Raw genomic sequence first — 26,968 nt, 5'->3', positions numbered from 1 at the left:
GACCAGTGTTGTTTGTAAGGTGCCACATCTGTGACCTCCATAGTTGACTCACTGTGTTAGATAACAGGTGTAAACAAGCCATGCCCCCTGTCCTACTGACTTGAGAAAGGGGCACTGATGGGTTCTGATTGATGGAAGAAAATAAAAATGACAGTTTGATGCCTGACAACCCCCAAGTAAGGCAGAGACAACACCCACTGCTACAAAGCATGCTAGGCTTCTTTCAGTTCCTTTGTTGTAGACTGATTCCCACTTCCTGGTGCAACTTATTTGGGAAAGGAGCCTTTTGTTGTTGATATATTATGAATTGGCCGGAACTATGTGGATAATAATGAACAATACAAACCTGATTTTGCAGAATATGAAAAATATCCCTGTGCTATAACTCTTTAGTCTTTTCCTTTCTGCTATATCAGAGTCCTTATATCTCTTATTGACTAGCATGTATTAGTCCATTCTTAGGGCAAGGGATTAAATTTGATAAGAGAAACTGTGTTGTTTTCATTTCCCAAGGATTTCACAGGTATGTTTGGGAGGTGTTGTTCCCTCCATGGTATGCTTGCAGGAGGGGAGTTACTGAATTTCTCAGTGACAGAAGACAGTCCAGATGCCTGTGTTGACATTTAAACATACTTTGCCTGATCTATACATCAAAGTAAATAAAATACTGGGGTGGTTAATTTCATGGGTCATCTTGGCTAGGTTATGGTGTCGTTATTTGGTCAAGCAAGCACTGGCCTGAATGTTATGGTAAGGATACTTCCCAGATTTAAATCTTAGGTCAGTTGATGGAGCCTATGGCTGATTACATCTACAGTCAACTAAGGAGATGGCCTTCAGCTGTGAGAGAAGTTTCATCCAGTCAGTTGGAAGCCTTAAATGGAGAACTGAGGATTTCATCAGTCAGAAAGAATTTCTAGCTCTACTCCAGCAGCCACCTTCTCCTGGGGATTCATCAAAACCTCATTGGCATTCCCAGCTTGCCACCTGTCCTACGGAATTTGGGCTTGCCAATCCCCACGGTTGAGTGAGCCAATTCTGATAATAAATATCATAATATTTACATATATATACACACACCTACTTACCTGTATATACATATATGCTTGTTGGTTCTGTTTCTCTGGAGAACCCTAACTAATATACACACGTTTTAGGGAACTTGTAAAACCTTGGGTAATTTCAGACCTTTGAATTTACTGATGGTATAAATCAATTAATAGGGAATAAAAAAGATTTGGGTCTGATGTGAGGTGTAATTGTCCTCAAGTACTAATTGTCATCTCATCTGAATATTGAAATAAATAAATAGATACATACAGAGCATTTTTGATTAGCCGTTATCACAGAAAGTATTTAACCTAGTCACAGTTTCAAAGCCACTTGCTGGAGTAGCAGTACAGAATGTTCACCTTATTAGGAAACTGTATTGTCTTCTGAAAAATTAAAGATGAAGGTGAGCTTATGAGAAAACATGTGGAAAGAAGTGGAAACTGTTGGTGGACAGTTTTGCTTGTTTGCTTTCACGGACAATTTGGAAAGATATAAACTTTTGCCATCAAAACTCAGGCATTAAGAGTCTCCCCCTGAGTACCTCTTTGCTCAGATGTGGCCCTCTCTCTCTAGCTAAACCAACTTGGCAGGTGAACTCACTGCCCTCCCCTCTACGTGGGACTTGATTCCCAGGGCTGTAAATCTCCCTGGCAACGTAGGATATGACTCCCGGGGATGAACCTGGACCAGACATCATGGGACTGAGAATGTCTTCTTGACCAAAAGGGGGTGCAAAATGAAAGAAAATAAAGTTTCACTGGCTGAGAGATTCCAAATGGAGTCGAGAAGTCACTCTGGTGGACATTTTAATGATGGGCTATATAGATAGCCCTTTTTAGGTTTTAATGCATTGGAATAGCTAGAAGTAAATACCTGAAACTATCAAACTGCAACCCAGTAGCCTTGACTCTTGAAGATGTTTGTACAACAATGCAGCTTACAAGGGGTGACAGTGTGTTTGTGAAAACCTTGTGGATCACACTCCCTTTATCCAGTGTATGGATGGGTAAGTAGAAAAATGAAGACAAAAACTAAATGAAAAATAGGGTGGGGGGATTGTTTGGGTTTTCTTTTTTACTTTTATTTTCTATTCTTATTTTTACTTTTTCTGGTATAAGGAAAATGTTCAAAAAATAGATTGGGGTGATGAATGAACAACTATATGATGGTACTGTGAGCAATTGATGTACACCACGGATGATTGTATGGTATGTGAATATCTCAATAAAGCTGAATTTTAAAAAAACTCAGGCATCATTTTATAAGAAGGGAGTTCTAAAGAAAGGATATGGTCAGCAGCAATGTCCTTATCAATAAGGATAAGTGGTTGTGCTGACAAATGGCTGTCACCTGGCTCACAGAAACCAGTACCACACTATTGCTGTGGTACCTGGTCAGAAATATTCAGAGCTGGAGGGAAGAGAAGAAAAAGGGAAAGATTAGCATTTAATGAGGACTTATGGGCAGTGCCAGCTGCTTTATATAAGCTATCACATTTAGTCCAACAAATCTATGAGGTGGAAATTTGTTATACCTTTTTTTATCGATGAAGAAGCTGAGAAAATTCCTTATCCAAGATCCCGTGAGTAAATGGAGTTTGGGCTCAAAGACCTGATTTGTCTGTCTCGAGAGCCACACTTTTTCTACAACCCCTCTTGTCCCTTGACCTATAAAACTACAAAACCAAAAGCCACCTACCCAGACCCCTAAAAAAAAACTGCGATTTTTTCCTACACCCCATTTTAGAACTTTATCATAATGGAAACAATGTTGGAAAAGCAACTCAAAGTTTGTTTCAACCCACCATTCTGCCTGCTGCAGAAATGGATCACGGGTGTACCAAGACCCTGAGCAGCCCCTCAGCCTTGGGGGTGGCCACAGTGCAGGGCGGCACACAGGAGCCCCTGGGCCAGGGCTCTTCAGATGGTGGCAGCTTTGTCATTTATACTGTTGTGCCATAAAACATCACTTCCTGTGTATGCCATAACATGAGAAAGGTTGGGAAGCAAGTCCAGGCCCCTCCTCTACATGTGCTTTTTTGGGAGGATAAAATTGTGCAGTCATTATGGAGCTTGGGCTCCAAAGGCAAACTGCCTGGATTAAGATACTAATTCTACCACTTAGTGGCTGTACAAGCTTACCTCTGTGTGCCTCGGGTTTCCTCATCTGTGAAATGGAAATGAAAATATAACGTATCTCAAGGGGTAGTTGTGGAAATAAAATACACAGAGCTCTCAATATATCTTCTAGTTGTAATCACTCAACAACCATTAGTTGGGCCAATGACTGTAGCTACACAGGCTGCATCTGCCACAACTCCAAGGCACCATTCACTTAGACTGTGCCATAAACAGCACCTCCTGGAGTTGCGCATAGCTGGAATTGAGGTTTGTTGTTCAATCTATGAGTATCTTTCACGGTTAAGCTCCAATTTATTTCTCCAGTCTCATTACCTGCCACTAGCTCTTCAATCCCAATCTCTGCTTCTCTAGCCAAACTGAATTTATCTTGCACTCAAACACAACAGTCCCATTTACCACCCTTTCGTGCTCCTTTCTGCCTGGAATGTTTTCCCTACTTTTGCTTGTTTCTATGCTTATTCATCCATTAAGACCCAGCCTAAAAGCCACCTCCTATGTGAAGCTTTCTCTGACTGTCCCACGCAGCTGTCCCCCCTTCAGTGCTCCCAGAGCACTTTGTAAACATGCTATGAATGAAATCATGTTTTACTGTGGTTAGCATAATTTATCTGTGTGCAGGTCTCCTTCACTGAGCTATAAGTACCTTGTGATCGATGGAATCTCATTCCTCTTTCCATGAACTTGAGCTGTTCACTCTGCTCTTCGGCCAGTCAGAATCGCATGCGTAGAAGGGAAGTCTGAGGAGTACTCAGTATGGTCAAAGAAGGTTTGGAATTCCAGGCAGCCAGACCAACCTCATGATTCAGAGAATGCCCTTGACCACATGTGAGTGCAGCTAAATTCCCCGAGTATGGCGCTAAACACACTAAAAGGTAACAGGCAGGATAGCAGGGCCTCTGAAGGATGCGTGGCATTTACGTGTGTCCCCTAGTACAGATGAGGCAGCAGACTGTGAGCAATTATCTAAGTTGGGCTTCGTTTGATATGTGAGAGTAGAAACCAGGAAATGTGGCCCAGTTTTTGTCTTTTGAAAGTCCTCCCATCATTATATTTGAATCTCATGTCTCTATGCTTTGTTTCAAACTATCAAAAGTCTCTCACTCTATTATCTCCCTGACAGTTCTTCAATATGCTGTATTAAAAACTCCCCAAGGACAAAGAATGCACTTTCAAGTGATGTTTAGGAGCTTGCCCCCCTTTGCCCTTCTTCATTTCTGAACCTCTTGGATGCTTCATAAAACAAAGGAGAAAAGTTTCAAAAAGTGTTGGCTTCTGTGCTAAATATTAGACAGGGTTTCTCTTACAGAGAAAACAATACAGACCCAGACTTCTCACAGTAGTTGCATAATTCATACCTAATCTGAGTATACTGCTGAACATATTTGCAAAAACTCCATCGTATACACTACATGTAATTTTCATGCACAGTAATTAAAGAAAATAACATTCTGTTTGTCAAAATGCTCTCTCCTTACCTGCCCACCAGACCAATTTGGGTAGTTACAGGACCTGAATTTAATAGATAATGTTTCCCTTTGCTCTTCTTTGTGTTCTGTTAGATACAACTCAGAAATACTTCTGTCTGGGTTATTTGAATGCTTTCTTGTAAACATTCATTTATTTAATTAATATTTATTGAGGATCTACTACGTATGCCCTACAGAGTCATTAATTAAAGAAATTCCTTGTTAGCTCCTGCATCAGGTTGAGCCCTATTAACATTTTGGCCCAGATAATTCTTTGTTGTGGGGGGCTCTCCTGTGCATTGTAGGATGTTTAGCAGCTTCCCTGCCTCTAGCCCTAGATGCCAGTAGCAAAAATATCTTCAGACATTGCCAATGTCCATGGGTGGGGGGCAGATTACTCTTTATCCTGTTGTAGACATTATTCTGCTCATAATACTTTTAAATGTGAATATTTTCAGGTCACTTTTTACAAGAGAGGGTTTGCTATCCCAGTGAATTATTCAGCTAGTGGTAGCCAGAAGGCAGTGCCTGTGGTAGTTCGACTTTGGGGTGCAGCACATACCAGGGTTCACATCCAGCCTCTGCCACTCACTGCCTTGGGCAAGTTTCTTAATCTCCCTACAATTTAGTTTCCTACTGTGCAAAAAGAAGATGATGAAAATAGCACCTCTCCACCTGGCATGTCATACATGTAAAATGAGGTAGTACGTGTGGAGCTACGAGTACAGCTTCTGCACAGAGTGACTGTTCAATATCTGTGAGCTCTCATTAGTCCTGAAGTAGTCATAAAACATTCCCAGGCCAGGCAACATTCTCCCTGGCACAGGTAATGTAGTAGCTTTGGCAGCCCCTGCTTGTTATCCACCTAATGTCTAGTCCCCTTCCCTCTTCCTTGTTTACAGAACCCTGATTGTGTTTGGAGTGGTAACATACCCAGCTAAAATACTCACTTCTCCACATGGAGGCTGTAGCTACGTGAGGCCATTTCACCCAATTCTGGTCAAGGGACTGAAAGTAAAAATGTCTAGATGATGTCTTTTTTTTTTAACTTTTAACTTTTTATTTTATTTGGATATGAAAACATTTACAAGGTTCCAAAGTCAAAACTATAAAGTAAGGCACATTCACAGATTTCTCACTTCCATCCTTTTTTCCTACACCTTGTTCTCTCCTCCTCCTAGAGATAACTGCTTTTTTGGTTTGGCTTTCTTTCCAAATATATCCAAATGTATGTATATACATATGTGTGTGTGTGTTTCCCTCCTTCCTTTCTTACAGAAAAGGATATATATAAAATATATTTCTCCTCCTTGCTCTTTTTTACTTTATATAGTTGAACCTTAGCGATCACTCCTCATTCTTTTTTTACTCCATAGTATTTGTGTGGCTGTATTATAGATTATACACACAGTCCTTCACTGATGAACATTTGAATTATTTCCAGCTTTTTATCATAAAAAATGCCATAATGAATAAACTTGTACGTGAGTCATTTTGAATTTATGCCATATACCATTTGGGTTAGATCCCCAGAAGTGGGATTGTTGGGTTGAAAGGAAATAATACAAATACTTTTGTGGTATCTTGATGAGTTCTCTGCCATCGGAGCTGCACCATTTTGCCTTTGGAAAGCTTTTTGTTTGCCCTTTGCTCCTTTCCTGTCTCCTTTCTTCCTGCCTAGGACACAGAGGTTGATTCTAGAAAGTACAGCTGTAGTCTCACAACCATGAGGACAAAAGCCATACTCAGGATGGCAGAGCTGGCAGCCAAGAAAGCCCAGGCACCCCAAAGCCTCTCCAACCACCATTCCGGTCCTCCACTACCTACCACTGGACTTCTTTTTTTTTTTTTTTTTTTTTTTTTTTTTTTTTATAACTATATTTTTATACTCCCCAGTTTATTTTGAAAATTACCTTCTGATATATATATCCAAATGAATTTGAAATTACAGTTATCTCAAAGTACATAGAAATTACCTATATTCTCCTATAAATGAAACAGTGATAAAAGAACACTTAACACATTATTTAAGGGCTTCAACATAACAGAAATCCCTTTTTCCAGCTTTTTAAACTATTTTTCCCATCTAACCCAATATGTAATATTTGACATTTGGGTTATATGTGCATATAAAACAGACACATTTGTCAAGTGAGCATAAGATGAAACAGCATACAGTGTCCTTTCTGGATATAAATTTTCAGAGGCAAGGTGGCCCAAATGGGAGTGAAAAAGACTTCCTCATGAAATAAACTAGATAAACAAAAATTAAGAATAATGCTAAAGATTTATTCCATACCATAAATCATTTTTCTTTCCTATCCTTCTAACATTCAAGTGTGCACTCTGGGCATGTGTGAGTCAAAATACTTCCAATCAAGATTATGAAGACCTATGATTAGGGATTTCTAATTCAGTAAGACGCCCTGGGGTAAAAAAGAGAGGTAGTATAGGTGAATAGAGGACATCTGTCCATCAAGTTATACATATCTACTTAATAAAGAGGTAGATTATTTAAAAGTCTCATAGGGCTCAGATATTGACTTGGGCCTGAAAATGATGTTTTGATTACTTATTAAGCATATTAGAATGATAGCCATCACTGGATTAGTACCTTAAGGTTAAACACTGGAAAGAAATGATTGTTATAAAACACACACACAACATAGTATTTTGTGGTTCTACTGTTTTGCTTGTTCCACTGTTTTTGTAATTGGGGCAAGATAAGTGGTCCAACTTGTTTAAGAACATCTAATGTACCCCATAAACTGTCTGAATCAAAGATTTTTATTAATTCTTCTGCCAAACACAACATTGATTTCCATCTACAATTATTTTTTAAGATAAAAAACAGTAAGTCAACTGAAAAAAAAAGTTGTGGCCATGAACTATGAAGCACTACACTTTTAACACACTGATTGACTGAAAAACCTAGAACATCACTGTTTAAGATGTGAATCATTGTTGGCCTTCAGCAATGAATGGATACAGCTTTACTGTGACTTCTCCAAAAATGCTTTGCAGCACCTAACACACTGCTGATAAACAGTCTCAAAGTCGGAGTCATTCCCATAATAGGGATCCTCAATAATAAGTTGTTTTTGTGGATCATAGCTCCCAAGTAGTTCAATTTTCGCTTTGCGGTTTTTAACTGCACTACCTTTTCTATTCAGATCTCTCAGATTGCTTTCATCCATACACAGTATATAATCAAATGTGGCAAAGTCTTCTTTGGTAACCTGCCGGGCCACGTGATTCATAGGAATATCATGCTTCTTCATGCATTTTTGCCCTCGATAATCAGGAGGGTTTCCTATCTCATAAGTGGATGTTGCAGCACTGTCTATCCTCCAATTATCTGAAATATTTTGATCAGTTACAAGTTTTCTGAAAACTGCTTCTGCAATGGGTGATCGACAAATGTTACCCGAACATACAAACAGCACCGACTTGGGCGGCTGGGCTGCCATCTTCTCTAAAGCAAAGAGCCGCAGAGAGTGAGCTGGACTTCTTATTATGGGAGAAATATAAACCCCTTACCTATTTAAGCCCTAGTTATTCAGGTTTCTGTTACTTATAACCAAAGTCAAGCATAATAATTTAGATACTGAGTAAATTTAATTGCAATTATGTTAAGTAATTGAAAAGCTTGTGGTTCATTAGTGAATTGGCACCTCCTGCAAGCTGCACTGTCCTATACAGTAGCCACTAGCCACATGTGGCTATTTAAATTTAAATTAAATTAAATATTCAGTTTCTCGTGACACTAGCCTCATTTCAAGTATTCAACAGCTGACTCTGGTGGTTTCCTTATTGGACAATGCAGATATAGAACAGTCCCATCATCCAGAAAGTTCTGTAATGCTGATGTATAATTTAAGGCAGCCCTGAGGAGTCACTCTGTAACTAGTTAAGAAGCTGCCATTCTGATGACCTCCCATGTTTTCTAAAATATTATTGGAAATATAACTCAGTGTGAGATGGCTTATCTATCAATCAGTTAATCCAACACTACTATACAAAATGTGACCTGCCTCAGCTTCTTTCATCACAGAAAAACCCAACCCTTGGGGCTTCAAAACTGTAACCCTACTCACAGAACAAGTTCATCTTTTAGGAAAAGAGCAGGAATTTATAGAGAAAATCAGAAAACACAATCACCAGAAAGTCTAAGCAGTGCATTTGTGAAGAAAGGATGAATTCATCAACATAGCAGAAGACAGCCCAGCCACGTGGAAACCACAGAAGTGGACTCAGAGGGAAGTTCAGGGTGGAGAGCCCCCAGCACTCGAGAAAGGGCCTTCCCACCTCCACTTCAGTTTTGAAGGGAAAAGCAAGAGCTGAGATGCAAAAAACAAGGAGGATGTTTGCAAGTTTCTGAAGCTTTGGGGGTTTTCACACAGTGTGGATGCCCATATTGTGTGATCAGATAAAGTGAAATCATCTGTCAGCCTGTCTGTTCACATAGCTAGGCTATTCATAGAAAATGTACCTCTTTCCCCATATAAAACACCATATGCCTCTTCTCTTACCTAATTAGGTGCAGGGTATGTGTGTATCCTTGGGACCTAAAACGTTTTCTCTGTGGCATGAAGAAGGTCTGTGGCATGAAGGGGAAGGAGGTAATGCTGGGGGACTCAAATGGACATTCCTGGCCCTTCTGTTGAGCATTCTTCAGGGATGTCAGGAGCAATAGGGAACAATACTAGTAAATAAATTTGAAATGAGGTTTGACTCCTGCCATCCATAGCATTAAGAGAAGGGAAAGGAAAGAACGTTGTCACCATTTGAACTTCAAAGACACCATCGGGCACCTCCTGGAGCCTCCACCCACCCGCTTACCCAGCCGTAGTTGCATGGTCTCCCATTGTAATCACTGCCTTGCAAGTGTCCTTAACTCCCTCGCCCCATTCTCCCTCGCCACTCCTCTGTAGCTCAGCTGTCCACCACTCCATGTCTGTACCAGAACATTAGTGGGGGAAAGCACTCAACTTTGTTGGCTGGTCTCATTTTAAATTCAAGTGCCCAAATAGCAAATGGACATTTGACATTGGCCGTCAATACTGATATACTTCCCAAGTTTATATTTCATTTTCCCACTCTCCAAAATGGTTATTTCACTTTCTCCTCTCTCCTCCTATACCCTTATCCCTTCTCTCACCCTCAAGCTTCAGTGAGAAAGTATGAGCAATTAGAAAGAAGTCCCTTTATCTTCCCACCACAAAATCACCAGCCCACACCTTTCTCTCAATCTCTCTGTCTCCCCTCTGCCCCCACTAGACAACTCCTACCAGCACACAAATGTACTCCACCACCTCCAATCCTGAAAATATTCCTAAGAACCTGCACCCCCTACCTGTTACTGCCCCCTTTCCTCTGCTGCCTTCATGCTGATCCTCTTGAAAGGGGTCTAGTCACTTTCTTTCCTTCCTCCCCAGAGCCCACCCAATCAGGCTTTCCCCCTCACCTCTCCACTGAGACTGCATAAAATTAACCAGTGATTGATTTTATATTACGTGAATTTCACCTCAGTAAAAAAAACAAACAAAAAACACTTTTTAAAAAGTCATCAATGACCTTTATGTCACCAAATCAAGTGAACACTGCAGACTTCTTGATACGCTACTTTTTGGCTTCCATGACACCATCTTTCCCTTGTTTACCTCTTACCTCACAGAGAACTCCATCTTGGTCTTTTTCTGGTTTCTCCTCTACCTGTGAAAATGTCTCTGGTGCTTTCTTCTGGGCTCCTTTGTCTTGTTGATTCACACGATATCCCTAGGTGGGATCATATAATCATGTGGCGTAAAATACCAATAAATACCAATATGCTACAAATTTCCAAATGTCTGCCTCAAGCCTCACCTATCCCTGGGTCTCTGGAATTTTATATACTACTGTCTACCTGGCACTTCCACAGAAATACCTTTCTGTCCCAAACCTGCCACTGCCCTTACTAATGGTGTCACTACACACCCAGTTAATTGAGTCAAAGCAGTCATTTCCAAGACCTCTTCCTGTTAATTCAGCAAGTAATGTCAAGTATGCATCTAAAACACACCCAAAATTTGTGCATTTTTTTCCATCTCCACTCAACTCACAACCCTCGACTCTACCACTTACTGTCAAGGCTTCCTGCTCCCACTCTTGCCTACTAACACCCCCACAAAAGCCAGAGCTTTTAAAAAAGTAAATTACATCACCCCACACCCTACCTTAAATCCTTCCAGTGGCTTTCCATTGCACCCATAATAAAATCTAAACTCCTTACTTGATCTGAGTCATCTACATCTCTCCAATTTCACCTTGAAACTCCATCTCACTCACTGTACTCCAGCCACCCTAGCTATCTTCTTTTCCTCTAATTCAACGGTTTTCAACCGTGATTTTACCCCTCACGGGACATGTAGCAATGTCTGGAGACATTTTGATTGTCACAACCTAAGGGGAATATTACTGGCATCTAGTGGGTAGAGGCCAGGGATACTACTAAACATTCCACAAGGATAGGACAGCCCCCAGAACAAAATATTATTTGGCCCAAAATGTCAACAGTACCGAGGTTGAGAAACCTGCAAAATGCTAAAGATATGGGGGCACTGTGCTGGTTTGAGTCTTTAATGTGCCCCATAAAAGACTACATTCTTTTATTCCACTCTTGTGGGGACAGACATATTGTGGGTGGGATCTTTTGATTAGGTTGTTTCCATAGAGATGTGACCCTACCCATTCAAGGTCGGTCTTAATTAGTTTACTGGAATCTTTAAGAGAGCTCAGGGAGGGAGAGCTCAGAGGCAATACAGACTGAGACAATTAGAGAGAAAACACATAGAAACATTTTAGAAACAGCTGTAGAAACCAGAGCCAGGAGAGACACTAAGAGATGAAATCCAGAGTTTGTACCAGAGAAACTAAGAGAGGACCCCAAGATGCTTAGAAAGAAACGCCCTGGGAGAAACAAGCAAGGATGCACAGGAGCTGAGAGAGAGAAGTTAAGACAAACCCAGAGACATTTTGGAGAAAGCAACAGAAACCAGAAGCAACCCCAGGAAGGCCCACATGGAAGGCCACGTGCCTTGCCATGTGACAGAGGAACCCCAGATGCCATCGACCTTTCTTCAGAGAAGGAATCATCCTACTGATGCCTTAATTGGGACATTTTCATGCCTTAGAACTATAAATTTGTGAACTAATAAACCCCCATTGTAAAAGCCAATCCATTTCTGGTATTTTGCATTCCAGCAGCTTTGGCAAACCAGAACAGGCACCAATCTCCTTCACACCTCAGGGCCTTTGCGTGAGCTTGGAATGCTCTTTCCTCTGCTCTCTGCGTGGCTCACTCCTAGTCATTCACATCCCACCTTAGATCTTATTTTCCCAGAAAAGCCCTCTCTGATCACCCATTCTGAAGTAGCATCCTCATCCCTCTCACTCTCTTATTATATTCTATTTTAATGTTCAAAATGTACTACCTAATTTTTTTTTTAATTTGTTGGTTTATGATCTCTCTCCTGCACTACAATATAAGTTTCATAATCACAGGAAACTTACCTAACTCGATCACCAAGGCTCAATAGTGCTTGCTGCATAGTTGATGCTCAATAAATATTTGGTGAATGAATGAACAATATTCCAATTCATTTAGCTTGATTCCAGAGATATGTGAGTATCAGTTATGTACAATATGTAAACAGTAGGTACTACAGGATATTTAAAACTGATTAAGACAGTCCCCACCCTCAAGCAGATTATGATGTCATAAGAAGGATTAACACCTTAGGCAGAATAGGATACATGTCATAGGGAGACAGTATAGCATAGTGTAGTTAAGGATGCTCACTGAGCTGAGAGAGAATGCAGGCAAGGTGCTTACAGTCTTAAGGCTGTCATAAGGGTCAAAAGGCAGCATAGTATAGAGGTCAGGAACATGGACTCTGGAGTCCAGACTAGATACGTTGAATCCCAGCTCAGCCACTTGGAGCTGTGTCCTTGAGCAAGCCCCTTAACCTCAACCACTCTGTGCTTTGGTTTCCTCATCTGTTACATGGAGATGATGAGATGATAAAAGTATCTTGGTAGGCTTGTCGTGGAGATTACATAAGTTATAGTCTATAAAGCACGGAGCTATGAAAAACATGGCAAGGCTGACCACTATTACTCAAGGGAAGGACAGAGACAGAAATGACAGAGTAATGACTTTGGGGGTAAGTTAAATTTCACTGGAAAAGATGATGATGGAGGCCTCCTCAGTGGAACAGGATAACCCAATGTTGTTCATCAAAGAAGATGCACCACGACCTGTATGTAGTGTTGCTTAGGAATAGTATTGGGCAAACACATTTTTTTTCTGTCCACCCATCAGTGTAAAGGAGGTCACTCTTTTGAAGGAAAGCAACTCATGGAACCATGTTCATCTGCTGATCCTATTGTAACTGAAAACACGAGAGAGCTGGTCACCAAATCACAGCCTCACTTTCTTTGTTTCTATCTCTTTATTTCTCTCTGTTTTATGCTTTGGTAAAAAGACACCAGGACTTGAACTCAATTGTTTCTACACTTACTGCTGTGTTACCTTCAGCATTCTGTATCAGTTCCCTCTGATAAGGAAGCCAAACTCCTCTACTTTAGAGGAATATTATGTGAAGCCAATCAGATAACACAGGTGAAAGGCATAGAGTTACAAATAAAATAGATGGATGATGATATTTTTATTACTATGACATATTTCTAAAAATCCCAGCCAAGGTTTTACTCAGAAATATTACATGCATTTTAATGTAAATGAAAGAGAGAAAAGAACTTTTAGAAACTTTTTATCTACCTGGATGTTTCAGTAAAAGGGAAGGTGGGACTGAGGCTAAGAGGGCTGGGCTCCCAGGACCTGGGCAGAGGCAGCCACACAAATGTTCCCGCAGCAGATCAGGGAGCAGTAGAACTTGTTTGTGTCATACCCCACACTGGTGGCATCTGGGTCCACCCTTTTAAAAGGCAGAGCCAGACACAGGATCCATCCCAAAAAGGAAATGCCAACAAAATAACCTCTGCTTACTTCTGAGGGGGAAAAAATGATTTCCTTTTACTGTTTAGTCTAACCTCTGGCTCCATCCTATGCATTGTGATGTAGGGCAAAATTTTGCAGGATGTTCAAGCCATCAAAGGCCTAAAATGATTGCAGAGAGGCAAGCTTGGGGAAAGGCATTACTAAGAATTACTTGAACCTGTGGACACTGAAAGATAGGTCAGCCTTATTTTCCTAGCCTCACCCTCACTGCTGCCTTTTCTTTCTCCCTGGCCAAGAATGGCAGTTACCTGAAAGAATAACTAAAGAGGTTCCAAAGTAGTCGAGCAACTCTATCCCAAGCATACAGTGTTCCCTGCCGGGCCATAGCAGAACTGAGGCAAGGGCAGGTTTTCTGCCTGCGATAAGGCTGCTTCTCTCACTTCTGTGGGATTTAGCCCCCTTTACATTTTTATCTTTATTTGTGCCTGGCAGGTGCCCCAAGTAGAGTCCCTCAGGGGCGGCCTCAGCATAGCTGAGAGCAAAGACCAAACCCAGGTTCCGGGTGCAGTAAGCACCATGCACGCTTATGGAGCTTACGGGGGAAGGGGAAGCTACAGCTGGGAAACACTGGATTTGGGGAGCCAGGGTGGAATCAAGCTGAAAGAGACCAAAGCTTCTGATATCTAGTCCTGAACAAGATAAGAGTCAAAGAGAAAAAGAGAGAAGGTCCCCATTCTCCAAGCTCTGTGGGGTGAAGGAAAACAGAAGATCAAGAGGATGGGGGGGGGGGCTCCTTGTTTCAGAAAGCTCTCAGAAGAGATGGGGGAGGTAGAGAAAGTGTTGAGCTGGAAAAAAAACGAAACAAAACAAAACAGAAAACCCCATGACAGAGTCAGGAGGGACAAAAGAGAGAAATTGGGATGGAACTGGTGAGGAAGGACTGAAAGGAAGGTGGGGGGAGGGGAAGAGGTTGCAAGAGAAGAAAACAAACACTGGGGCTGGAGCACTGAGGCACTGTTGGCAGGAGGGGGAGAAGGCTGGCTGCCTGCTTGGTTGGCTGCAGCCCAAAAACTAACTCAAAGGAGTTGTTTGAGTTTAATACTCCCCCAGGACAGTGGAAGAGGAAAAAAGGAAGGGGAAAAAAGTCAAAAGTCTCAAGAGGAAGGAGCTTTTTGTTGTAAAGAACTACCTCTTGGGCCTGTCCCTAATTTTCTGGGTTTTGTTCCTAGTTTAAAAGGAGAAGTTTTATGTCACCCGTGAGAGTCTGCATTTTTGTGGGATTCAAATATTCCTTAATTAGGTGTTGTCTCTTTACAGAAAGAAAAGACGCCTTTTATTTCATTTTACTTTGCCATTTTAATTTACTCCCTTTCGTGTTTAATAACTAGGTAGGGAAATGTTAAACAGCTGCTGTAAAATATTACAAATCCTGCTCCCTGGGAATGTTGAGAAGGAACTTTCCAATGCTATCTCCCATCCCAGAGAAGAGTGCCTGGGAGGGGGCCCACATATCACATTCTTAGCAAGCCAAGGTTTGGGGGAGTACGGACATGCACTGTCCTCCCACTCCCACCCATCAACCTACACACCTCTTTCAACTGATGTTGGGGCTAGAAGGGTGAGGGTGAAGCTGGAGGTTAGGATGGACTGGAGAGGGAGAGTTCCAGCTAACATGCATCCACCTCCTCCGAGAAACTGTTCCCAGGAGGGTTGAGACCGCTTTACCCAGAACTAGAGAATTTGTTCCTGTAGAGGCCTCAGGAAATCAGGAAAATTGCAACAAAAAAGCAAAGCAGCCAGGAACTTGTTTGGGCTTGGTCTACTGCACACTGGCTTTCTTATTGGGTACCAAGTTTGGGGAAAATCACAGAAAAGGGAAAGGGGCTATGATTCTTCTATTGATAAAATTGGGGGATGGGGGGGTTGGCACACTACCTGTCTAACTTGGGGTTGGTCAGCAAAGGGTCAGTAGTTGTCTGCAAATCACAGAGGGTTCCCAAGGGATCTGGAACACAAATTTGCAGGGCAGCCCAGGGCACCAGTTTCCGTCCACTGAGCTGTATATGATGCTTATGTACTCATTTTGCTGGCAAAAGGGCCTGTCATAAAATGTAATACTGACTATAAAACAAATCAGCGCTTTGAAACGACTTGCTTCAGATGTTTTAATAAATCCCTAATGGCTCAGGCACTGCCTGCTATTGATAATGTTAGTGTGTTAATAGTTCCTCCGAAGCAGGAATACCGGGTAGGGCTGGACACACATACACCCACACACACACACACATGCACACACATGAATATTCACAGATGAACAGACAAAGATGGGAATGCAATGGAACTGGAAGACAATGGTCTTGGCTCTCCTTTGAATTCCAACTGCACTTTGCTGACCTCCAAAAGCCAGATCCAAGCAAGAAATCTGATATTCCAAATTCTTGGCTGGACCTCCCCTTTAGTTTAAAGTGGTTTACACTGGTTCATAAAAAGTATATTATATAGGTACATACAGACACATTAAAGCATGTAAGCAATGGATTTTGGGCTTCCCTGCAGCTTTCCATACCCTCTTCTACTTGTGCTCTCTCTGCACAGGACCTGTACTGGAAAACGCTTGCTCCCAGCTCTGCCCAGAGGGTCTCAGAGCTCCCAGCTCCAAGCCAGCAGGGCTTCCTTTGCCCTTAAGGAAATGAGAAGTTTATATGTACAATTTCTGAGACACCCACACGCCAGGGAAACCTTCCCATTCAAACCCAGTTCCAATCTCAAAAAGGAATTTGAGGAACTAAGAATGACATTTTTCATGATATAATTTCCCTGCTTTCTTCCCAACAGGCATCATTCAGACTAGAGGGGTCTCAGAAAATAAACAGTCCAATCTCCTTGCCAGTGGCCAAAGGCACTAAAGTTCTTTCAAGGCACATTTCTGTCTCTGGACCACCCCAGCCCTTTGATTTATGAGGTGGATATATGGTCTAGAGGGTCAAAGGCTAGAAATAATGGGGTGGCCATGGGGAGAAAGGGTGGAGAGAGGGGGTGTCACTGGCTTGACTGCCATGGTTTTCCATGGACTTGCCTCTTTCTTCGGGTCTTCTTCCTCCCTGAGAACTTGCCTAGAATCACTCATGTTTTTGCGCCTCAAAGGAATGAGCAGACCTCCTATGAGCCCCCTGTGTGACTAGGTCTGAGGGCAAAGGAAGGTGGCCCAGCCTGGAGTTAGTGCCCACCCAGAAGTTTCTCCCAGTAACACAACACCTATGACCTAGGCCATAGGTTTTTCTATTGCTTGCTCTATTTGGGTCAGTTTAAAGAAATGGCCAGAGGAGTCAAACCTTTGTCCTCTCCCCTAAGAGGAGATAAACACAGGCATAGCCTCACCCATTCCAAGTTTCCCAGGGCCCTCCCTTAAATTTCCCTTAGGCATCATTTCCCAAAACCAGGCTGCCAAGAACTCCTGGGTCCCATCACACAGACTTTTGCCCAGCTTCGAATCTAGAATATGTCAGTGCCAGACCCTCTTCTTTTCCCTGCCAGCTCAAGAGGATGACCCTGCAGCTGGGTGTCAAGAGAAGTCTGTCCAGAGCCTTCCTTCCCATACAGATGAGGATGGTCTGTGAGCCTGGAGGCTATCAGTGTTCAAACTGAGGGGCCTAACGGCAGGGACCCCAGTCAAATATGGGGAACAGCTAAAAGGGCCCAGCACATACTGCCAGGGGAATCTCGCTGGAAGGAGGTAGAGAGGCAAGCACCACTATGGCGGAAGCCTTAGGTGGGGATGCCAGGGACATGCAGCCTGAGAAAAGGCCGAGTCAGAACCGAGTCTGAGCTGTGAACCAGTCAATGGGTTTACAGCAGTTAGGGTTTGGAGGAGGGAGAAAAAAGTACAATCCGAATTATCAATAAGAAAACTTTGCATCCAGCACCCAGATTTTCTAAATAAACCAATTCACCAAAATCCCTCATAAAATGCCAACTCATAAAATGCTCTCCTGACTTTCCCTCCTTTCTGGAATTGATGCTATTTTATTAAACGATGAAGAGAGGGGGAGGGAGGAGGAGGAGTGGAGAGAGAAGTCTAGGGTGGATTACATTTTTATTTTATTTTAAATGAAGTCTTTCTTTAGTCTTGCTTCTTTCAAGGCTGTCTTAAATTTGCTTAGGTCCAGGATGTGTAGGTCCCAGAAAATATAATTTGCTATATTTAGATGTACTAGAAATTGTGTGTATGAATATATATATATATATAGTCTTATCTGATCAAATACACATTTAACATGCATTGGTATCCCGTACACCTGAGCAAAAACATGTACAACAGACTAAAGAGTATCTGTTGTTTACGGTGTTTGGGTCCCAGATATTTTCAAGAAAGTAGTGTTTTGCTTTATGCACACACATGCTTTTTCTGTGTAAACCTGATCATTTTAACTAGTTCAGTGCAGTCTCGTTCTGGAGTTGGGGTTAGGGGGAGAACCATGCATGCAAAGTGGTTTTGTATTTTAAAGGTGCTTCTCCCAGGATGACAGACTGGTTGGTGGTCCTTTCTGGTTCCATTTCCTGCTTTCCAGGATGGTTGGGTCAGCAGCAGTTAGATCTCTGCAATTCAGTGTTGGAGGAAGGCCTATATTGAAACAGGATCCATGCTGCCCCTGCCACTTTGTCATCCTTGCATCCAACCGGCACAGGGATGCAAAAGACCCTGGGGCAGAGGGTCAAATGACCTGTGTGTCAACTTTGTGAAAAAGGGAATGGAAATAAGTACAAAATGAGTGGAGGATGGTGAGATCTGAGGAAAGGGAGAAACTGGGAGAGAAATGGGGGACTGAAGAAGCTGGAGGTGTACCATACCCTCCTGGGAGCCCAAAGCCCTGTCGTGGGTCTGGGGTTCACTGGCCGGGAGCCTCAGAAAGCTCACAGCAGGGTCTCTGCCCTGCTAGGCTACCACTCCCAGGGGCACAACCACCCTCACCCACGTGTGCACCCCCAGTCCACAGAATCAGGAGGCCTTGGGAGCACACCTCAACCCTTTCCCTCCCCACTCCCACCCCAGGACAGACACTCTCCATGCACTCACCACTGATGTCCCAAGATCTCAGGAGTCATCTTTTGACCCATTTGAGTACAAACTCTACACTGATTCAGTCTTGATCAAAACCGCAGGTCACAGAATCTCCAAGGCAAAAACCACCTTCACGCAATCACTTCCCCCAAATATTACCCCAAATCAACCATGCCTGGCCTCGGTTGAGGAATTCAAGACCCTATTCTCAAAAACTCACATATACACAGGGCCTATCTGATAGACTGACCTCAAGGATCCCCCGCGAACACTCTTTCTTCCGGAAGCCCATTTGTGGGATGGATGTCCCATCAGCCTTTTCCTAACCTCACACTTGTCCACACTTGCGCACACAGCCCTTACAGGCCCGCCCTGAGCCAGATCATCGATGACCCCTCACCTCCCCGAACACTCCCCCCTGGCCCTCCCCTTAGCCCCTCCATTTCCTGAGCTTAGATCGCCCTTAAAAGTAGAGTGTTTCCTGTGCTGGACAGATTTCTCCAGCTTGGAGCGGAAATCGGGTGCGGGGGAAGGACGCAGGGGCGCGTCGAGCACGTTTTTCGTACCGCGAGCTGAGACTCACTGGATCCGCGCCGTATTTGGCTGGCGCTGTAGCGTATGTGGAAAGATCATTACACTCTAAAGGAATCACGATTCCTCACGGAGCTTTTACTCGCGTCGTTCCACACGCGGAGCTTCTGGCCGAGTTTTCAGCAACTCCCCTCACTTCCTCACTAACCACTTGATTGCAATTTGTGGGCCGCCGCGTAGCTGCGCCCGGGACTGCAGCCCCGAAATTAAAGCATTTCTGCAGTCGAAACACCTAGCGAGCTACCTCCGCGCCCGCCAAGCCGGCACCTCCTGCTCCGCTCTCCCCGCCCAGCTGCTCGACAGCTGAACTACATGTTATTTCATGCACATCTTACGCGCGCGCGCACACACACACGGACACACGCATTCCCCCTCCAACACCGCCCGTACACACGCAAGGTCCTGAACGTGTTCGCTTTGTGCTCACTTTTCCGAACTTGCTTTCCTACTCCTTTTTCCTTCTTGTTTCCTACTCTTTTCGTTCCTTTATCTACCCTTCCTTCGCCCCTATCCTGCTGGTCCCCTGGCCTTTTTCATTTCCCATTTTTCATTTGCTTCCGGCCTCTCTTCCTTCAGAGAGCCCCCTCGGCCTCCTGAGTCCCGGAAGCGAGCGGGCCACTGAGATGCGCCCTGCGCGCTAGAACAGAGGGCCGAGTTCTGGGGGAGGCTGGGGCCGCAGGGCTGGCCTCCGGCCTGCGCCCTGTGTTTTCCCTTCGCCCCCTGAATGCTAGATTAAGACGTAAAGATTACGCCGGCCGAATAATGCCCGGAGTCAACACTGGAGCAAACAAAAGTGCTTGTAAAATTCCGCCAACCCTGCTGGGACCCGGGACCCGGGCTTGGGGAGAGAACGCGCTCCTCACCGCTAATTACAAATAAATGATGATGTGCTCACTAAGTAATTGATTTAATGAAGTTCCTATGAAACTATTAAACCCGATGGAGGTCAGGCTGAGGCGCCCCAGAGCGCCCATTGTGGGCTGTTTAACTCCCCCAGGCTCCTCGGAAAGACTCGGGGCTAATAGGTGAAGTCGCAACTGCTCGCGATGACTTCTCAGAGCGCCCGGCCGGCCGCGGGCACCCTCAAGCCCTCCTTCTCCTTCTCGCGCCCTCGCGCCCCACCGCCCGTGCCCCGCGCCGGCCAGCTTACCCACGCCACTCCCAGCCCCGCCGCCAGCTCCCGAGGGCCTCTCCAAAGGGATCCCGGTTCTCGTTAAACGCGGGAAGTTGAGCACTGAACTTGTGCGCACCACCAGCAGTCGGCGGCTTCACCGCCGCCACCCCTCCCTCCTCACCCCACCCCCGCCATTTCGTGCACGAACTTAAGCCAGTGTGCCACGCAGGGTGCTTGCGCGCTCTTGGCAAGGTGCCTGGTGCCCGAGCGAGTGTGTGCCCAGTGCACTGGCTTGTGTGGGGGGTGGGGGGTGAGTTTTGCGTGTGTGTGTGTGTGTGTGTGTGTGTGCACGCGCGTGTTCCTGGCCAAAAGGCCATCTTTTCTTCAGCCCTTCTGTGTCCTGGGCCCTGCTAGTGCAAAAAGTAGAGGAAGAAAGGGCAGGGAGAACAGAGTAGGCGGGGGTGGGGTGGGGTGGAGGGATGAGGAAAAAGATGCAGAAAAGAGCATTTGGTTGCCTCTTCCCCCACCTCCCAGGTCGGCGGTTAGGCCAACGAGCCCCATATCCATGGTTTTGCGGGAGACGTGCTGGGGGAGAAAGCCAAGTGGGGTTATTTGGGCGCGGCCTTCTTTCGCCCTCCCCACTGCCCACCTCTGTCCGCGACCTGACCCGGGCCCTTGAGGGACGTGCAGAGGGTATCGGCTGCAAGTCGGCATTTCAGGGCTGACAGATACGAGCCCTCGCGCGGAGAGCCCAGCTCCTGCAGGCAAGGTAGGGACTGCTTCTCCTGCAGCATTACTCTCCATGGGAACTGTGGCCACTCCATATCCAAGAAGCCCGAGGGAGCCCTGAGGTGTCACATCCCAAGATGGAGAATCAGACATTACAAATGGATCTAGAGTTAAAGGTACTAAAGCCCTATACCTGGCAGCAACTAGGCAAGGGTCACTCCAAGACCAGGAAGGCCCCAGCACCCCCAGAAAATAGCATTTGGTTGCCTCTTCCCCCACCTCCAAACGGCCTTGTGATAAATGAGAAAGCCCATGTCCAGCTGGAACTCAACACGAGGATAGTGGGGCCTCTGGCTGCCAGAGTGCTCTGCACCTCCCTGCCCAGCCAGGTCTTGTTTTTCCTTATCAAGAATTGATAGTTAATGGAGAGTTTCTTAAGCATGCGTTTCATTTATGCCACAGTTAGTTGACAGTAAGCTTCCTGCCTTTTTTTCCTCCTTAATATTAGGAATTACCAGCTCCTGAAACCAATTTCCATTTGATTTTAAATCAAATCCTTGGAGGGTGTGTGTGGGGCTTGGTTGTTGGCGACCTTAAACAGAACTCCACTCCTGCTCAACCTCTGACTTCTTAGAGGACAACTGACAAAAACTCTTTCCTGAGTCCTGTTTGAGGTCTCAGTTTCACAATCTGTAAAACTGAAGCAGGAGATCCTTGGCTGAGGTCCTTGAGCTTTGTCTGTGATCTGGGAAGGGGGGGAGGGGAACCCAGTAAAGATGCCTGTTTGTACCAAGCTTTTGTCTTCCTTTGTAGAAGCGAGTCCTTTTGTTAAATAACGCCCAGCCAGACTGCCTAATGGATTTTTGCAGGGCTGGGGTTTTAATTTTCGCCACGTAGGAGCTGACGGGAGAGAGAAAGTGTTCCAGTCCAGCGAGTCCCGCGTGGCCCTTGTTTGCTAAACGCGCACTCCAAAAAGTGCCAACAGTGGTGCACGCCGGCGCGCTTTCCTCCCTGGCCCCGGAGCAGCTGTTCCCATTTTGTTCCCGTCGCCCCTCCCCTCCCCCTGCTTTCCTTTCCCTTCCCCTTCTCTTCCTTCTTTTCCCCTCCCCTCACCCTCACGCTCAGCCCTCGTATTCCTTTAACGCCCGCCCCCGACTGCGTCCTTGCTGTCCTTAGTATAGGATGGGCACTTCTCTTCAGCCTCTAAATGAGAAGTGACATTTGCACTCAGCTCAGCCAACGCGTGAGCAGAGCACGGGGACATAGGCCCATTGACCAAGCGCGGCCGAGGGGCCGGCTCGGCGGCACCCGAAACTGCCTTAATTAATACCATCTTAAATAGTCCTGCAGCCACCGAAGACAAAATTGAAGAAAGACTTTAAGGCTGGGTGCCCCTCGACAAGCTCTTTTTCCCCCGTGTCATTCAATATTTAATGCGCCCGCTTGTAATGCTACTACTGGTGTTCCTTTCTCAGCAAGGACATTATTTTTTCACGGTGCCCATAGCCAGGGAAAGCCCTTTAGGCAAAGAAAATCAAAATGTTTGTTGTTTTGGATGACTTATAACTCTTGTTTAACACAAGCACTTTCAGGAAAGTATAACAGGCGCAGCCTCCAAAGCAAACAACACAATCCTTGTGACAGAGTCGGACACAAAAAGCACATTGTCTTGCGGGCTACCTCTTTTCTCTGGTGCTAGATGGGGGCCTGTCTCCGAGTGAACACCACGATGCCATTTCACTTTTGAACTATTGTTTTTGAGTTATGCCATGTGGTCAAAAGGAGGGAGAAGGGGGTTGTTTCCAGGCTCATAAGACAAACGAGTTGCCTTTTCATTGAAATCCCCCCGCGATCCTTGAAAACGGAGTTTAAATGTCACCTCCGCCTTTCTAATGGGCACAGGGCTGGAGGCGACCCTTCAAAGCGCCTTGGTGATAAACGACCCTTATTAAATATGGTCCGTACTGCTGGGAGGTGGAGGCCCCAGACCCGGCTTGGGAGTGGACGGAGCTTGGCGGGAGTGGGGAAGCCGGGTGAGGGGGACCAGTTGTAACACAACCTCTTATCTGCTGCCCCCAACACGCCGGTGCGCCCCCTTCCCCAGAGACTCGGAGTGAAAGGTTGGTACGTTTCCCCCCTGACTTCTTTTTGTCCGTTGCAGAGTGGCGTCTGCAAGTCTGAGCTGCAAAGTTACTGATTTGCAGGCTGCATGTTAAGGCAGCCCATGTAAGTAATTTCTCCGGGCACCCCAGCAAAGGAGAACAAATCGCTGACAAAGGCGAGCGCTTTCGATTCAGCGGCGTCGTTAAGGCAACCCCAAAGTATTCCTCGTATAATAAGTTCCACTTCAAAGGGTTTCTCATTCAGCAGTGAGTGCTTCGCACTTTTATTAAGTCCGGGCTTTTTCACTCGGAGGAATCATCTGTTTGGTTATTTTTCATCGTGTTTATTTTTCACCATTCACACAGTACTTGTATTAAATAAACAAAGAACAATTGCTCTGCAAATAAAAGTACTTAGGTGGGGAGAGAAGGAAGAGGAACTGGGACTCGGGCGCCGCTGCCCCTCTCCCCTCCTTCTATCTTCCCCCACCCCCCACTCGGCTTTCTCTCCTCTCTCTTCTTTCTTCCTCTCTCCTTTCTCTCAAGCTAAGAGGTTCTATGGGGAAATCTTAATATACAAGTGGGTGGAAATTATATATAGAGAGAGATTTCTGATATATTTCAGAAATCTATATATATATTTCTGATGAGTTGAAAATTGACTGAACTAACATGGCATGAAAGTAAAGGTCACTGCAACTGTATCTTAATATACTGTCTCCAATCGCGGTGGACGTTTTTCCGACTCGCCTGGCCCTGCCCATTGCCATAGCAATACTGATGCTCCGCGTGGATGTATGTAAAAGCAGTAGTTTGAATTTCAAAGAACATGCCTTTGAACTTCTCCCTGCCTGCTTAGGCATATGCGTTGTGCTGTTGTGTGTGGGTGTGTGCTCTGGAGTGTTGGTAGGTGTGGAAGTGTATACAAGTTAATGTGAGTTTTGCTCACAGAGAGGAAAGTGTTCTGGGAACCCTAGGATGGTGTCACTGTGGGGCTCCTTCGCCATCCTCCAGATGGGTGGGTTTCCTTGCCCATATGTCTTGTTTGGGTAGATTACAGGCAGATGGGCAAGCAAGTAATGATGTGATAAGATATAAGCGTTAAGTGTCTGGATTGTTTTGTTTCCCTTGTGATCAGCCTTCCTTTCCTCTGACATAGGGTAATCACTTGAGAAACCAGATCATGCCTCATGCCCTCCAAAAGTTGTATTTCCTAACCAAAATGGAAGAGAAAATACTTCTGGCCAACATCTCTTGTCCCATTTCATGAATAGATAAAACCATAATGGTTTCCAAGGGCTTCCACAAAATGAAAGATATAAATGATGAGACTGTGATACAAATAGAACATCTGCAGATAGTTGGGCCTGGCTTTCGAGGGGGTTGGGCTCCTCTCTTTTCCTGTTCCCAATGCTATTGTGCTTGTGTGGCCATCTCCAACTCCTTAAGAGAATATAATTCCTACCCTCAAGCTCTTTCTGAGTTGTTTCGATTTTAGGGGCATTAGCTGTACCAAAGACCATCCTGAATGGGGGGGAAAATATATATGTATATATACTACAAATGATCATGTGTTTGAAGACCCTCCTAGCCTGGAAACAAAGGTAGATGATTTAAAGTTTCATGAGGGCTACATTTTTTCCTAGGAAGGATGAAGTCTTTGATGATAGCCAACTTAGTGTCAATAAGTGGCTTTCTTTGAGACATATTCAGATGGGAATGTCTTGCTTGCCAATTGCCATAGAAATCTTAACACACCATGAAGATTGTCCAAGCGCCAAGCCTTCCGTTCTGGACTAAATTACTTTGAAGTGGCGCAGGACGAGCAGTGGTCAATTTTAACTCTATAGACTGGACAGAGAACACTGGGAGTGGGAGATTGTGCGTTTTAAAGCAGAAAATAAGAAGGGGAAACTTGTTTTATACTCTATACAAGGTTCTGCTCATTGTCAGCTATCTTTTATCTTTTATATTTCCCATGAATGATTCATGTCCTGGTGGCTTTGTGTCACCCTTCCTTTCACAAGAAACTTCATTAGAGAGCTATAAGTTTTCCCATTGATTGGGGCCCTCATTTATGAGTGTTTTTCTACTTCGTGTGCTGGTTATTGTCATCTTGCTTAAAACAACTCTTTGCAACCTGTTTCACCTTTACTGCATTTAACAAACCTGACTTTTAAAAACCACTATAACCTTTTGGAGAAGCTCTTATTGACATTACTACTGACTGTTTTAACTATTTGCCTTTTATCAGTTTTTTATCTGCTGTCATAAAAACAAGCAAATGTTCAGCCTTGTTAAAGAGGATAGTCAAATACTTTAAAGCCATTTGAAATTCTGTTGCTATTTAAGAATCTCATTTCTCCTTAATATCTGCCCACAAATGCTAAGTTACTTACGGCTACTCAACTCCCCAAATAAACCACAATAAATATTTTGATCCATTACTTGATATAAGAGGAATTTGATGCCCACTACTCAGCTTCACTCAGGAAGCTCCTGAGTGAATCTCCTGAATTTTTCTGTCATGTTCTTTGTTGTTTCTCCCTCTCACTTCCTCATTATTTTTTCCTTTTACTTAGAGGCTAAGTAACAAAAAAAAAAAAAACCAGCTAAAATTCACTTAGGCTTTTCACTGATTAGAATCACTAAGATATTAATTTTAACTTTGCTATTTAACAAAACAAATGAATGTAGTAACCCCTAAGATTTATGTCAGTGTACAAGTAACCTGCAGAGATTAGTCTTCATAGAATATTATTGTATTTGCTAGATTAAAATGTAAATTAAACCAAGCTGTAAAAATACACTCTTGCTTGGGGAGAGGCTAAGAAATCAAGAGATCAAAGAAAGAGAACCCTAAATATTTACTACATCAGTAACTTAATCTGTTTGTAAGAAAATGGCAGGGATATGCCATTATGTAAAACATAAGCAATACATAGGAAGAATACCTTTATTAAATTTTTGCTTCATAATCACTTTTGTTTTCTTTCTATTGGAGGTACACATTTTAAGATTTTACTTTAGGTTTATCAGAAACCAATAAATCTGTGGCAAAGAGTCAACCTATGCATGGCAAAATACATAAAATACATATCTTTTGTTTCATAATAAATAAACCTGTAGCATAATAAAGTATAGTGCAAACTACCATTGAAAAAGTTGTATAAATAAAACAACTTATTATAAATCAGGAATATTTTCTTCTAATAAGTTTATGACACATAAATTATGCCCCGAAAGTTCATACCTTATTTTGTCTATTTGAAAGGGCTTTGAAAGTGAATAATATGCAAAATCAAATAAACTTTTAAAATGTAAAATTATTTTATATTCAAGTTTTATGGTATTTTTCTTTATAAAGGAGGGTCTGCATGTTTCATAGTCACCATAACAATCTGAAGACAACATTTAAAGGCGTTCAAAGTGACAGCACCATGCACTGTACTAGTAATATAATATATCTATAAACTATATATAATCTCATCAACACAATGCAAAAAAGACATGCAGGAAGAGTCTTGGTTTTCACATTACATTGTTCATTCAAGTAAGCTTAAAAATATTTTTTTCCCATTTTCTTTCTTTTTTTAAATAAACCATGGATCATAAATGACAACCTTTCACCAAAATGGATTAGAATTCTTTGGTGTGCTTTGAACTCTTCCAGGCAAAAAAAAAAAAAGAAAAAAAAAAGGATGATGTCTGA

At 43.7% G+C, this 26,968-nt stretch overlaps 1 protein-coding gene and 1 long non-coding RNA gene across 3 annotated transcripts in view; both read right to left on the bottom strand.

The window, feature by feature from the left end:
• LOC119507022 overlaps positions 1–20,592 on the bottom strand; it is a 110,356-nt gene extending 89,764 nt beyond the window's left edge. The window contains exon 1 of one of the 2 annotated variants that reach the window (XR_005211105.1): positions 20,462–20,592. This is a non-coding gene — a long non-coding RNA (uncharacterized LOC119507022). Of the gene's footprint in view, positions 1–10,330; positions 10,433–20,461 lie in introns of those variants that run through there. The other variant, XR_005211106.1, reaches the window with a different exon arrangement.
• Positions 7,427–8,153, bottom strand: LOC119507021 (low molecular weight phosphotyrosine protein phosphatase-like). Its single transcript, XM_037800077.1, has one exon. It carries the CDS (start codon positions 8,128–8,130, stop codon positions 7,654–7,656), a length of 477 nt encoding a protein of 158 aa, XP_037656005.1. The 5' UTR covers positions 8,131–8,153; the 3' UTR covers positions 7,427–7,653.
• Positions 20,593–26,968: the final 6,376 nt, after the last annotated feature.

This window comes from Choloepus didactylus, chromosome 12 (genome assembly GCF_015220235.1).
Source record: "Choloepus didactylus isolate mChoDid1 chromosome 12, mChoDid1.pri, whole genome shotgun sequence".
NCBI lineage: Eukaryota > Metazoa > Chordata > Mammalia > Pilosa > Megalonychidae > Choloepus > Choloepus didactylus.
The sequence above is the reverse complement of the archived record's forward strand: the minus strand, read 5'-3'. Positions and strand labels throughout refer to the sequence as shown.